The following is a 15,489-nucleotide window of genomic DNA, read 5'->3' as shown; positions in this document are numbered from 1 at the left end:
TTCCCTCCTCCCGATACTGGGGGGTGGTGGGGGGAATGGCCTGGGAGCGACCTCACCCTCCCTTTCATGCCAGCTGTGACCCAGCCGAAAAAAAGGCCGCTTTCTTTCTTTCTTTCTTTTTTGAGATGGCGCCTTGCTCTATCACCCAGGCTGAAGTGCAGTGGCGCGATCTCGGCTCACTGCAACCTCCGCCTCCCAGGTTCAAGCAATTCTCCTGCCTCAGCCTTCTGAGTAGCTGGGACTATAGGTGTGCACCACCATACCCGGCTAATTTCTTGTATTTTTAGTAGAGATGGGGTTTCCCCATGCTGGCCTCGAAGTCCTGACCTCGTGATCCACCCGCCTCAGCCTTCCAGAGTGCTGGGATTATAGGGATAAGCCACCGCGCCCAGCCTATGAGGCCAATTTCAATCCATCTGTGGAGAAGTGCTGGTTTTAGGTTCTTTGCTTGAGGAACCCACCGACAGCACAAAATCCACATCCCTTAATCGTTGATCAAGTGTCAGGTGGACCAAGGCTTGCACTTAACCTGCCCCCGCTGGGCAAAATTACGGAGCCTCAGGGCAGACAAATGTCTCTGTTAGCAGCATGACCTGATGGCTCCATCTTCAAAATCATGTTTCTATTCAAGAATCAAGGCTGCTGAGGCTAAAAACAGAGCGTCCCCCAGCCCCGGCCCATGCACAGCACGGTGGCCCAGGGCAGAGACTCTTACACAGACAGCTCAGTTCCGCCTCCACCATTTACAGCTTTTCCGTCTACACTGAGGGACTGGTGTCAACATCGACTTCAATGAGTTTCGGGCTGGGCACAGTGGCTCACGCCTCACGCCTGTAATCCCAGCGCTGTGGGAGGCCGAGGCGGGAGGATCGCTTAAGCCTAGGAGTTTCAGACCAGCCTGAGGGACATAGCAAGACCCCATCTCTAAAAAAAAAAAAAATACAAAATGTAGTGGGGAGTGGTGGTGCGCACCTGTAGTCCCAGCTACTCCTGGCCGAGCTGGGAGGATCGCTTGAGCCCAGGAGGCAGAGGCTGCAGTGAGCTATGATAGCACCTCTGTACTCTAGACCGGGCGACAAAGCGAGGCTGTCCCAAAAAGCAAACAAAAACCCAGGAAAAAAGTTGTCGTGGAGGGAAAGTGAAGCAACACACACATTTACTCCTAGTTACCGCGGGTCAGCTCGGATAGCTGGGGCTTTGCACGCAGGGCAGGCAGGGCCACAGGGGAGGGCGCAAGGATGCCACCTTCATTTCCTGGTACTCACATAACTTTGGTTCTGAGCCCAATTTGTTCACCGTGAGCCCCAGGGCGTGTAGGGGAGCACAGTGGAGGTGGCAGTTCAGGGAATCCTCAGAGTGCAGGGTGGGGGGCTTCCAGAGAACCCCAGCACCCAGCACCAGCCCAAATTGTACCAGAAGAGGCCGGGCGCGGTGGCTCAAGCCTGTAATCCCAGCACTCTGGGAGGCCGAGGTGGTGGATCACCTGAGGTCAGGAGTTGGAGACCATCCTGGCCAACATGGTGAAACCCCGTCTCTACTAAAAACACAAAAATTAACCCGGCGAGGTGGCACACGCCTGTAGTCCCAACTACTTGGGAGGCTGAGGTAGGTGAACTGCTTAAACCCAGGAGGCGGAGGTTGCAGTGAGTAGAGATGGCGCCAATGCACTCCAGCCTGGGCGACAGAGCAGTGAGACGCCATCTCGAAAAGAAAACACGACTCTATAGGAAGAAATGGCATTACCATTTTATCGGTTCCGCTTGCTCTCTCTGGAAATGGTCTCTAAGGTTGAGGGTGGTGTGGGCCAGCGGGAGGCCATCCTGCTCTGCTGCAGTGCGGGAGAGACAGCACCAGCCCCTCGCCCCTCCCCGGGAAGACATGAAATCTCTTTCGTGAAAATCGACTGGACGGTGACCGCTCATGAAACTCTCACTAGGCAGCCAGGGCGCCAGTGGGTACGTGAACACATAGCAGACATGGTAGAGAATGCAGAGACACGTACCCTTGTGTGAGGCCTTTGAGGCCACAGGTCTCCTGGCCAGTGCTGGCCTGCTCGGGGCATACACGCTGGGGCCGGTGGGGGGCGTGGCCTTGGCTTCAGCCCCGGGGGCACTCTCTGTGGCCTGGGCAGGCTCGAGGGTGGGAATGGGCTTCCCCAGTTTGGTGTGCAGCTTGAAGACCTGGAAGAGACAGAGCTGGACCCTGTGTGAGGGCCACCCTGAGGCCTGATGGCCTTTTCCAAGAGGTAGGAAGGGCCTCCATGGGAGCGCAGCGGAAGTGTGGGTGGGCGGGTCCCGGGGACCCCACCTCCTCTCTGGCTCTGACTCTCTGGAACTCACCCCCTCCAGAAGGCCCTTGCCAGGTGGCCTCCTGCCTTGCACACGTGCTTGTGACTCCTCTAGCGCTGTGATACCCTCACCGGCTCACATGGACTCTCTTCCCCCTCCTTCACCATGTGGGCTTTGAGGTGGGGACGTGTCTCTGCCTCCCAAGCCCCAGGCTAGTGCCCCCGACAGCCCGGGACTCAGCGTGTGTGGGTGGACTGTGGGTGTGCACACATCCCTGGATGCACGCCCACGTTCTGCACGCACACGTGCACGTGATCACGTCCGTATTCTGGCCATGCCCTATTCTTGGCACCTCCGGGTGCAAGGCACAAAGGTTCCATGTGCACAGGGTCACTGTGTGTGTTCTGGGGACCTTCTCAGACACACTCGCCAGCTCTGAGTGTCTGAGACGCACTGCACAGATTTCCCCTGCACCCCCAAACCCACAGTGGGCTGCAGGGCCTCCCTGACCCCCAGGTCAAGCCCTAATCTGTGAGGGTGACGCCTGCAGCTCCGCCCCAGCCAGCCCCTAGCTCTCCCATCCCCAGGCCAGTGAGTCCCCCTCCCGTTTCTCCCACCGCCTCCCTCCCTCCTCCATGCCTCCCTGCCCATTCCTCTTTCCCCTGAGGGTTCACACAGGCCCTCAGCAGGCTGTCCTGAGCTGAGCCAGAGAATGAGGCCCTGGATGAGCTTCTGGGCAGCTGGGGGAGATAAGCCAGGTCCCCAGCCAGGCCTCCCAGGGTGGTCCAGCCTGGCAGCAGAGGCTGCAGCACAAGCCGGCTGTCCCTCTCCCTGCCCTCGGGTGGGGACTCCATCCCCTCTACCCTAGAACGTGACATAACCCAGGCCTTTTTTCTTGAGATGGAGCTTTGCTCTATCGCCCAGGCTGGAGTGCAGTGGCACCATCTCAGCTCACTGCAACCTCTGCCTCCCAGGTTCAAGCAATTCTCCCGCCTCAGCCTTCCCAGTAGCTGGGATTACAGGCACACGCCCCTAAACCCGGCTAATTTTTGTATTTTTAGCAGAGATGGGGTTTTGCCATGTTGGCCAGGCTGGTCTTGGACTCCTGACCTCACGTGATCCATCTGCCTCAGCCTCCCAAAGTGCTGGGATGACAGGCGTGAGCCACTGCGCCCGGCCTAACCCGGGCCTTTTTAAGGCCATAGGAAAACAGTGATATTACAGCTGGCAGTGTGGAAAGCAAGACCCCAATGGGAACACGGCGTGTGCTCTCATCGCAGTGCAAGCCCTGTCTGTGGCCGCGCCTGAATGCTAACACTTTGTTGAAAGTGCGGGTGTGAGTGTCTCAGCCACTTCCTGCTTTTGTGCAATGAGCAGGAGCTCCTTTTACAAGTGGACAGGAGTCTAGGAGTATAATCCCAGCACTTTGGGAGGCCGAGGCGGGTGGATCACTTGACCTCAACAGTTCCAGACCAGGCTGGCCAACAGGGCAAAACCCCGTCTCTACTAAAAATACAAAAGTTAGCCAGGCTTGGTGGTGGGCGCCTGTAGTCCCAGGTACTCAGGAGACTGAGGCAGGAGAATTGCTTGAACCCGGGAGGTGGAGGTTGCAGTGGGCCGAGATTGTGCCACTACACTCCAGCCTGGCGACAGAGTGAGGATCCATCTCAAAAAAGAATAGTAAAATGAAAAATAAAATAAAATAATATAACTGGGCCAGGTGCAGTGGCTCACGCCTGTAATCGCAACACTTTGGGAGGCCGAGGCAGGCAGATCACTTGAGCTCAGAGTTCGAGACCAGCCTGGCTAACATGGTGAAACCCTGTCTCTACTAAAAATACAAAAGTTAACCAGGCTTGGTGGCGGGCACCTGTAATCCCAGCTACTGGGGAGGCCAAGGCAGGAGAATCGCTTGAACCTGAGAGGCAGACGTTGCAGTGAGCCGAGATGGTGCCACTGCACCCTAGCCCGGGAGACGGTGCGAGACTCCATCTCTAAATAAATGAATGAACGAATGAATGAAATATCAGGAAAACAGTCTGGCTCCTCGGAGATGAGGAGGCATGGGCCTGGGCAGCCGGCCCCGGGGTGCGCTCCACTTGGGGAGGCTTTTCTGGGCCCCCTCTTATCTCCCCAGGTGCCTCTCTGGGTCCCAAGTGCTGACCTTGGGCTTCCTCCCCAGGGGTCGGGGAGCCTGGGCTGGGGCATGGCATACCTTCTGGTGCTTGGCTCCCCGGATGTGGGCCACGTAGGCATCTGCCCCGGTGCAGGACACAGCACACAGGTCACAGTGGAGCTGCGCCTGCACCCGCCGCGGGCTGCTGTTGGGCTGCAGGCCTGTCTTCTGGGCCACCTCCTTCTTCCTGTGCTTCTGCCCTCCCAGATGCTGCCGGAAGGTCTGCAGCAAGGGGCGAGAGGTGGCCTAAGAGGGGGTCGGCACACTGGGGGCCGCCCCTCCCCCTGCAGCCCCCGGCTCAGCAGAGGAACTTGGCGGGTAGCAGAGGCCTGCTGTCCCCATTCCTCCATTGCCTGATGCCAGGGAAGTTCAAGTGTCCCTTTATTTTTCTAATTATTATTATTATTATTATTTGAGATGGAGTCTCGCTCTGTTGCCCAGGCTGGAGTCTCACGCTGTTGCCCAGGCTGGAGTGCAATGGTGTGATCTCAGCTTGCTGCGACCTCCCACTCCTGGGTTGAAGTGATTCTCCCACCTCAGCCTCCTGAGTAGCTGGGACTCCAGGCGCATGCCGCCACGCCTGGATAAGTTTTGTTTTGTTTTGTTTTGTTTTGTTTTGAGACAGAGTCTGGCTCTGTTGCCCAGGCTGGAGTACAATGCAGCGATCTCGGCTCACTGCAACCTCTGCCTCCCGCGTTCAAGCAGTTCTCTGCCTCAGCCTCCTGAATAGCTGGGATTCTAAGTACCCACCACCATGCCCGGCTAATTTTTGTATTTTTAGTAGAGATGGGGTTTCACCATGTTGACCAGGATGATCTTGAACCGCTGACCTCATGATCCACCCACCTCGGCTCCAAAAGTGCTGGGATTACAGGCATGAGCCACTGTGCCCCGCATAATTTTTGTATTTTTAGTAGACACGGAGTTTCACCATGTTGACCAAACGGGTCTTGAACTCCTGACTTCAAGTATCTGCCCCCTTCAGCCTCCCAAAGTGCTGGGATTACGGAAGCGCACCACCACACCCTATCTTCTTACTATAGACTTCTCAAACTTTTTTTTTTTGAGAGAGGGTCTCGCTCTGTCACCCAAGTTGGAGTGCAGTGCAGTCATCTCAGCTCACTGCAACCTCAGGAGTTTGAGACCAGCCTGGCCAAGATGGTGAAACCCCATCTCTACCAAAAATATAAAAATTAGCCAGGCGTGGTATTGGGCGCCTGTAATCCCAGCTTCTCAGGAGGCTGAGACCAAGAATTGCTTGAACCTGGAAGGCAGAGGCTGCAGTGAGCGGAGATGGTGCCACTGCACTCCAGCCTGGGCGACAGAACGTGGCTCTGTCTCAAAAAAAAAAAAAAAAAAAATTAGCTGGGCGTGGTGGCCTGCACCTGTAGTCCCAGCTACCTGAGAGGCCTCCTGGGTTCAAGCGATTCTCCTGCCTCAGCCTCCCCAGTAGCTGGGACTACATGCGCCCGCCACCATGCCTGGCTAATTCAAGTGTTCCTTTATGAAGCCCACGTTAACAAACCCACAGGCTCAGACTGGTAGACATAAGGCTTCTTCCTTCTTCTGGAATTCCAGGAGTGCCTTAAGAAAGCATGCTCCATGCATCACACGTTCCTGCTGTACACAGAACATTCTGGCTTTTCAGAGTTCAACCTTGGAAACCAAGCAAGGGCACATGCTGCCCCAAGCATGGTCATGTACACTTCCTTCTTAGAAAACTGCTAACAGCCAGCCAGGCGCGGCGGCTCACGCCTGGAATCCCAGCACTTTGGGAGGCTGAGACGGGCAGATCACGAGGTCAAGAGTTCAAGACCAGCTTGGCCAACATGGTGAAACCCCGCCTCTACTAAAAATACAAAAAATAGCTGGGCATGGTGGTGTGCGCCTGTAGTCCCAGCTACTCGGGAGGCTGAGGTGGGAGAATCGCTCGAACCCGGGAGGCGGAGGCTGCAGTGAGCCAAGACCGTGCCACTGCCCTCCAGCCTGGGTGGCAGAGTGAGACTCCATTTAAAAAAAGAAAGAAAGAAAGAAAAAGGAAAAGACAACTGCTAATAGACGCAGGGGCTCCACCCAGGGGAAGCTACCGTGAGTCACAGGCCTACGCGTCCGGTACTGCCGGGCCCAAAATATCTGACTGTGTTTGGGGAAGCGACAGCCAAGCCCTTAGGTAGAATCCCGGGTGTGCTTCTCAAAATCCTGAAATGCAGCCGGCCACACACAAGATGTGGCAGGTGGGCCACGAAACTAACACGCCCTGACCATGCCAAGAGGGAACGTTCCGCAGACTGAAGAGTGCCCCTGAAAATCCTGGGGCACACCGGGCACTGCCCCCTCACCTGCAGGCTACCGGCTTAGTGCACTGCAACTTGGTGACATCGTCGGGTTTTACAGAGGAAAAGCAGGAGGCGGGAGAGGTACACGCACACATTTTACTGTATGTGTGCTCTCTGGAACTCAGGAATCTGTTTGTTTGTCTGAGACAGAGTCTCACTCTGTCTCCCAGGCTGAAGTGCAGTGGTGTGATCTCGGCTCACTGCAACCTCCGCCTTCTGGGTTCAAGTGATTCTCCTGCCTCTGCCTCCTGCGTAGCTGGGATTACAGGCACCTGCCACCACGCCTGGCTAATTTTTGTATTTTTAGTAGAGACAGGGGTTTCACCATGTTGGCCAGGCTGGTGTCGAATTCCTGACCTCAGGTGATCCTCCCGCCTCAGACTCCCTAAGTGCTGGCCACTGTGCCTGGCCTGGAACTTAGCAATCTTGAACCTCATAAATGTATTCCAATGCAACAGAGTAAATACACACGCTTGTACACACATGCTAACTCGGAAAAAGAGAGACTGCCTATGGAATAGAGAAGACTCTGGAAGAATACACACCAAGATGCTACCGTTAATTCATTTCAGGGTGTTGGGATTATAGGTAGGTTTTTTTTTTTGTAAGACAAAGGGTCTCGCTCTGTCGCCCAGGCTGGGGTGCAGTAGTGTGATTGATCGTAGCTCACTGCAGCCTCTGACTCCTGGGCTCAGATGATCCTCCCACCTCAGCCTTCGAAGTGGCCAGGACTACAGGTACACACGACCATGCCCAGCTAATTTTTAAATTTTTTTAGACACAGGGTTTCACCCATGTTGCCCAGGCTGGTCTTGAACTCCTAGGCTCAAGCGATGACCACTGGTGGCAGCCTCCCGAGGTGCTGGGATTGCAGGCATGAGCCAGCGTGCCCGGCCAGTAGGCTGTCTTTGTGCGCTTTTTGGGTCTACTGTAGTAATTAGCCGTATGGGTTTCAACACATCTTGGTCTGATTTATGCCCTGGTCACTAAAACTTACTCTGATTTCCTCAAAGTACTGACCGTTTCTGAGCCTCTGGGATTTTATCTGCCACACAGAGATGGTAGCCGTAGGGCAGTTATAAGGATTAAATAACCCACGTGGGCCGGGTGGGGGGACTCAGCTTGTCATCCTGGCACTATGGGAGGCGGAGGCAGGATGATCCCTTGAGCTTAGGAGTTTGAGACCAGTCTGGGCAACATAGTAAGACTCTGTATCTACAAAAAATGAAAAAAAAAACAGTCGGGCATGGTGGTGTGCACCTGTAATCCCAGTTACTCAGGAGGCTGGGGTGGGAGGATCGCTTGAGCCCAGGAGTTCAAGACCAGCCTGAACAACATAGCGAGACCCCATCTCTACTCAAAATAAAAAAAAATTAGCTGGGCATAGTGGTTTGCATCTGTCTCACAGCTACTTGGGAGGCTGAGGTGGGAGGATCACTTGAACCCAGGGGGTGGAGGTTGCAATGAGCTGTGATGGCACCACTCCACTCCAGCCTGGGCAACAGAGCGGGACCCTGTCTCTAACAAAACCCCCAAACTTTTATCTGAGCACTGTGCAAAGAATGCCAAGGTCTCTCCCAGCATGAGTGGGAAAGACCAGCATGAGTGGAAAGCTGCTGGGGGAAGGTCCTGAGGCAAGGAAAGGGTGATCTGGGGTGGGAGAGTTCCCTGAGCAGGGCCCGGTCCCACAACCCAGCTGGGGCAGGGGCCCTGAGCCTTCTCACACCTCTCCAGAGTCTGCGATTGCCGACTCCGTGTCTCTCCACGGTCCAGAGCTTTCTTTCAGGAGATCACAGTATGTGTTTTGCAAAGATAGCGCTCTAGGGTTTAATTATCCTTCTAGGAAATGAGCCCACGATCTCAGCTGGGTGATTTGCACGTTTACAATCTCAGGCTCGTGCGTTTGGTAAGGAGTCCTTCACGTGTGCCCCAAATGAGCACTGCCATGCACAAGCACATGGGCACACACACGCACACGCATACACACATACATATGCACGCACGCATACACACCCACACATACATATGCACATACACATATACACACATGCATGCACACATACACACATGCAACATATACACGTGTACATGCATGTGCATAAACACACACGTTCATGCACACATACACATGCATGCGCACAGTACATACATATGCACACATGCATGCAACACATGCACAAGCGCACACACATATGCACACTCATGCATGCATGCACATACATACGCATGCACATACATGCACACGTGCACACACATGCATGCACATATGCACGCATACACATACACATGTGCACTCACTTGCACACATATGCACACACACATGCTTGCACACACAGGCACACATGCAAATACACACATGCACTCTCGCTTGCACATACACATGCACACACGCATGCTTGCACACACATAAACACATACATATGCACTCACTTGTACACGAGTGCTTGCACACACATGAACACACACAAGCGCTTGCACACACACACGCACATGCATACACCATGCATAACACCAGACCTTCCTTAGCAGGTGGCAGCCCTGACCCCTGGTGCCCACATTTGGGTTCAGATACTGGAGACGGAGAGGTCTCCAGGCCCTGCCCAGGCGGTGGGGCTGCTGACCTGGGGGCCCGCGCAGCTGATCTTGCAGACGTCACAGTAGTGAAGCTGGAGCTGCCTGGGCCCTGCCTTGGGAAGTGGTGGCTTCGGGTCGGCTCTGGGGCTGCTTCCTGAGCCCGTGGGCGTGGGCAGCGGGGGCAGCTGCTGTGGGGTTCCTGGGGGAGACGTGGGCTGCGCTGGAGGATAGAAAGGGCTGGCTGTGGAGTACACCAAGGCGTCACAGCTCGGGTAGCTTGGTCCTAAGGAGGAGGGAGAACAATGAGTGAAGAGGGGAGATGCTGATCCCACCCACCCGAGTTGATGCGGGGGCCGACAGGCAGGGAACGCTGGTCTTACCCGTGTAGGGGGTGCAGGTGGGATCGTAGGAGGGCAGGGGGTAGGAGGTCACGATGGACGCTGAGGCCTCGGGCTGGATGCCTGTCTCCGTGGGGTAGGTGTAGCCTGAAGACAAGGCGCTCGCTGGCTGCCCAGCCTCCACCATGGGCGCCTGTCGTGGGGGCTGAGCGTGGCTGTGACCGCCGTGGGGGCCAGGCTGCCCGCAGGCCTCTTGGGTCCCTAGGGGACAGGCACAGGTCCTCTGCAGAGCCAACCCCCACCCCACTGTCCCCCACCTGCAGATGAGCCCCTGGCTCAGCTGGCTGGAACACGATAGATGCTCAAGCTGGGACCAGAGTCCGGAGCCTTGGGCCAGGTCCCGGCAGCGACTGGCAGGTGACCTTGTGTCCACCTCTCCTTTCCAGAGTCCGTCTTCTCCCTCCTGCTATCGGGGAGGAGGGCTGTGGGCGCCCTGGCCGAGCTCCTATGTGTCTCCAGCTGCGACACCCACAGAGCTCACCTCCTGCCACCTCGGGAAAGCTGCCTTGAAAAAACTGTTAGCTGCATTTTTGGTTCTCGCTCTCCCACGGTCAGGCCGGCACCTAGCAGAGCCCCCGGGCGTGCCTGAGCAGCCAGTCCTGATGCTCCCTGCAAACCTACCGCATTAGGTTTGCTTTTGTTGACGGGGTCTCGCTCTGCTGCCCAGGCTGGAGTGCAGTGGTGTGATCACAGCTCATCCACCTCCTGGGCTCAGGCGAACCTCCTCCTACCTCAGCCTCCTGAGTAGCTGGGATTACAGGAGCATACCACCAGACCTGCCTAATTTTTTTTTTTTTTTTTTGCATTTTTTATAGAGATGGGGTCTTACTGTGTTGCCCAGGCTGGTCTCGAACTCCTAGGCTCAAGCCATCCTCCCACCTCAGGCCTCCCAAAGTGTGGGATTACAGGCGTGAGCCACCGTGCACAGCCTCTAGGATGGTTAAGATGTAACTTTCACCAGGTGTGGTGGCTCATGCCTGTAATCCCAGCACTTTCGGAGACTGAGGCGGGAGATCACCTGAGGTCAGGAGTTTGAGACCAGCCTGGCCAACATGGTGAAACCCTGTCTCTACTAAAAATACAAAAATTAGCTGGGTGTGGTGGTGCGCACCTGTAATCCCAGCTACTCGGGAGGCTGAGACAAGAGAATTGCTTGACCCTGGGAGGCAGAGGTTGCAGCGAGCCAAGACTGTGCCACTGTACTCCAGCTTGGGCGACAGAGCAAGGCTCCGTCTCAAAAAAAAAAAAAGATGTAACTTTCATGAGGTTTTCCTGTGCTGTGAGGAATGTCTCCTTGCCCCAGCCCCACACTGCAGATGGCTCACCTGGCTGGCAGGAGTCTGCAGCTGTCGCGCACCCAGGCTGGGGGGCAGGAGGCTGGAAGTATGGCCTGTCCTCGTAGCTCCTGGAAGCTGTGGACTGTCGGTAGCCGTAATTGTCCTGTGGGGAGGTTTTCACAGGAGACAGACAGAGAGCAGGTGAGAGCAGCTCAGATGCCAGGTGCGACCCGCCCTGGCTACACTGACTCTGCACGATGTCCTTCCTACAGCGCTGGATCCTGAGCATCTGCCCAGGACCAGGCCCAGGCTCTGGGTCAGGGGGCAGGGGGCAGGGTGTGTGGCTGATACGGCAGCTCTTATGGAGCCGACACTCCTTTCCAAGAGTCTGACTTAGATTCACAAGAGGACACTGGGCGTGGTAGGAGACGGGGGCCTGCAGGGAGAAGGCCCTGAGGCCTTGGCGAGGAAATGGAGACGGGAGGAAGAGGGTGGGGTCAGGTGGGTGCTTAGCTTGGGTGACAGGGTGGCCTCTGGTGCCATTGGCCCACACAATCTGGGGACGAGGTGTGGCTGGCAGGGCTGTGAGTTGGAGCATGGTCACGGGAGATGTCTTTGCGACACCAAGTAGGAACACCGAGGCTGGTTCTGCAGCCCTGAGTACCTCAGCTGGGAAAGGGGTGTTCAGCACCAGGTGTGCCCCACACACCACAGACTCCCTCTTACAAAGGTAGGAACCCGGAGCGTGGGGAAGGTGGGGTGAGTCCTGGTCTCTTTGGGGCCAGGTGGCTGAGGCCATCTGCTGTGGCCAGGGAGGGGTCCTCCAACCCAGCAGACCCTCCTCCTCCTTCAGAGTCACTGCTGAGGCTGGGACAAAGCTCTAGGTGCCATCGCTGTCCCCACAGCCCTGATGTAGAGGTATGCATGGGACCTGTCCTTGAGAGCAGCGGATTGTCTCGGGAGCTGCTGTCCTGATTTCTCCCCACTGCGGGCACATAATCCCAGCAGAAGGATCCCGAAGGAAGGAGCATGGTCAAGAGGCCTGGGAGAAGGAGTTGCTGCGGGGAGCCCACCGCTCTCACCCACGCAAGGCTACCACGTTTCCCGGCAATGCAAGTCAAAGAAAGGACTGGGTACCTGGTAGGGAGCCATGGTGATGGCCGCAGGGATGGGCTCCTGGGGTTGGCTGTGGCAGGCAAAGTCCTGGCTGGAGTGGGGCTGGTGCCCGCTATACCCCGCCAGGGCAGCTGGGCCCGTGCCAGGAGTGGGCTGTGCAGTAGAGCTGGCCCCCACGGTGGGCAGGGGAAGGGTTGGAGGCTGGGCGCTAGAACCACAAACACACAGAAAAGCCCCATGGGGTTAGAGCGAGTTCTCAGCCGCACTGAGTTGACGGTGTCAATTCCAGCTGCCACTGGACCTGAGCTGCCCTGCTTCCTAGAGACGCTCCGAGGAGCCCGGGCATGGTCAGAAGCACTTTCCACAAATTAACACCATCTCACAGCAACGCTGTACTAACGCTGGGACCATCATTGTACCCAGTTTACAGACGAGGAAACTGAGGCACTGTCAGTGGCAAAGGTGGGACTGGAACCCATCTGCGTGCTGCTTCGCAGATGATCTACTGTGTGGCCGGGCTTCTTCTCCACATCAGGGTGTTTCAGAGAAAACTAAACTTTAACAGTACAGTGTCCGGGCAGGTGTGGTGGCTCACATCTGTAATCCCAGCACCTTGGGAGGCTGAGGCGGGAGGATCGCTTGAGTTCGGAAGTTCGAGACCAGCCTGGGAAACACAGTGAGACCTTGTCTCTACTAAAATTTAAAAAAAAAAATTAGCGAGTGTGATGGTGCACACCTGTAGTGCCGGCTGCTCAGGAGGCTGAGGTGGGAGGATGGCTTGAGCCCAGGAAGTAGAGGCTGCACTGAGCTGTGATTTCACTACTGCACTCCAGCCTGAGCAACAGAGTAAGACTCTGTCTCAAAAGCAGCAAAACAAAAAATGGTACAGCTGTCCCTCAGTATCTGCAAGGAATGAGTTCCAGGACCCGCTCAGATCCCGAAATCCATGGAGGCTCGAGTCCCTGACAGAAACAGCACGGTGTCTGCACATAACCTAAATGTATCATCCCTCATACTGCCAATCATCTCTGGATTACTTGCCCTACCTAACACAACGTCAGCACGGTGTCAATAGCTGTTATATTGCCTCGTTTAGGGAATAATGAGAAGGAAAGAGTCCATACATGTTCAGTACAGACGCATTCTTTTTCCAAATATTTTCTATCTGTCATTGGTTGACTCCACGGAAGCAGTGCCCATGAATACGGAGGGCCAACTGTATTTTCTCTTAAAAAAAATTTTTTTTTGAGACAGGGTCTCACTCTGTCTCCCAGGCTGAGGGATACGATCACAGCTCACTGCAGCCTCAACTTCCTGAGCTCAAGCAATCCTCCTGCCTCAGCCTCTGAGTAGCTGGGAACACAAGTGTGCAACCATGTCCAGCTAATTTCAAAAAATAACTTGGCAGAGGTGGGGTCTCACTATGCTGCCCAGGCTCTGATTGTATTTTTTTTAACACAACAAGTCAGTCCACCTGATTATTAAGATAATTATTTTAGTTAGCACTAAAGTAAAAACTCTTCCCTAAAAAGAATGAATCTGTGTTGGGTTTGCACGGTGCTGAGGCCCTCGTCCACATGCCCTCATTCACTCTTCAGAGGAGGTGTGGTACCATCGCTAACCACGGTCTAGACGAGAAAACCTCCAAGGAGGAGGGAGGGGCTTACATCAAGTGCAGGGGCGGGTTCAGACCTAGATCTTTCTGACCCTAGCGCCCCTTGCTCGGCTAAATATCACGCACCCAGTAGACAGTTCTGGAGTCTAAAAGCCCATTTGGCTGGGCGTGGCTCACACCTGTAATCCCAGCACTTTGGGAGGCCGAGGCGGGCAGATCACGAGGTCAAGAGATCAAGACCATCCTGGCCAACATGGTGAAACCCCGTCTCTACTAAAAACACAAAAGTTAGTCAGGCATGGTGGCACGCTCCTGTGATCCCAGCTACTCAGGAGGCTGAGGCAGAAGAGTCTCTTGAACCCAGGAGGCAGAGGTTGCAGTGAGTCGAGATTGCGCCACTGCACTCCAGCCTGGCGACAGAGCAAGACTCTGTCTCAAAAAATAAAAATAAAAATAAAAATAAATAAATAAATAAAAGCCCATTTGCCAGGGAGAAGTAGCAGTAAAGATCATAGCCCAATACCACTATGAATATATATTAAAAAGTGAACCTCCTACCCCATAGGGAAGGAGCAAGTTGTGAGGGTCATTTTGGGGAAAATGGATTAGAAGGCAGAGACTCCACACCACCCAGCCCCCAACTGGGCCGTGCTGTAGACTCCTGCCAGCCAGGTGAGTCATCCGGAGGGTCAGGGCCAGGGACAAGGAGACATTCTCCGCGGCACAGGAAAATCTTGTGAGTTACATCTTTTTTTATTTTTTGAGACAGAGCCTGACTCTGTCACCCAGGCTGGAATGCAGTGGCATGATCTCGGCTCACTACAACCTCTGTCTCCTGGGTTCAAGCATTCATTCCTCTGGAATTTTCACACACTTATCCTGAGCCACAAGCTGCACACTCATGAACACCATGACTGTAAACACTTGATGAACACCATGACTGTGACACTCAGTGAACATTGTGACTGTGACACTCGTGGACACCGTGACTGTGACACTCGATGGACACCGTGACTGTGACACTCGATGGACACCGTGACTGTGACACTCGGTGAACATTGTGACTGTGACACTCGTGGACACCGTGACTGTGACACTCGGTGAACACCGTGACTGTGACACTCGATGGACACCGTGACTGTGACACTCGGTGAACACCGTGACTGTGACACTCGTGGACACCGTGACTGTGACACTCAATGAACACCATGACTGTGACACTCGGTGGACACCGTGACTGTGACACTCGATGGACACCGTGACTGTGACACTCAATGAACACCGTGACTGTGACACTCGGTGGACACCGTGACTGTGACACTCGATGGACACCGTGACTGTGACACTCGGTGAACACCATGACTGTGACACTCGGTGAACTCTGTGACTGTGACACTCAATGAACACCATGACTGTGACACTCAGTGAACATCGTGACTATGACACTCGGTGAACACCGTGACTGTGACACTTCTGGACACCGTGACTGTGACACTTGATGGACACCGTGACTGACACTCGGTGAACACTGTGACTATGACACTCGATGAAAACCATGACTATGGACACTCAAACACCATGACGGTGGCAGTACTCCTGTCCCCACATCTCCATAAGCGGCCGTGAAAAAACCAGAATAACAGACAGTGCTATCCAGGCTGCGCTGAGCGCCGATAGATGGGCCAAAGTGAGCACGTGTGGAAGGTTCG

At 55.1% G+C, this 15,489-nt stretch overlaps 1 protein-coding gene across 1 annotated transcript in view; it reads right to left on the bottom strand.

Moving 5' to 3' along the window:
• Positions 1 to 15,190, bottom strand: part of ZFR2 (zinc finger RNA binding protein 2) — a 38,093-nt gene extending 22,903 nt beyond the window's left edge. The window contains 7 exon segments of the mRNA XM_064382151.1: positions 2,003 to 2,180; positions 4,504 to 4,686; positions 9,422 to 9,657; positions 9,755 to 9,973; positions 11,098 to 11,212; positions 12,187 to 12,373; positions 14,655 to 15,190. Coding sequence (XP_064238221.1) covers positions 2,003 to 2,180; positions 4,504 to 4,686; positions 9,422 to 9,657; positions 9,755 to 9,973; positions 11,098 to 11,212; positions 12,187 to 12,373; positions 14,655 to 15,190 — 1,654 coding nt within the window.
• Positions 15,191 to 15,489: the final 299 nt, after the last annotated feature.

The sequence above is a fragment of the Aotus nancymaae genome, unplaced genomic scaffold (genome assembly GCF_030222135.1).
Source record: "Aotus nancymaae isolate 86718 unplaced genomic scaffold, 86718_ANA_hifiasm-v0.15.2.pri h1tg000028l, whole genome shotgun sequence".
Taxonomy (NCBI): Eukaryota; Metazoa; Chordata; class Mammalia; order Primates; family Aotidae; genus Aotus; species Aotus nancymaae.
The sequence above is the reverse complement of the archived record's forward strand: the minus strand, read 5'-3'. Positions and strand labels throughout refer to the sequence as shown.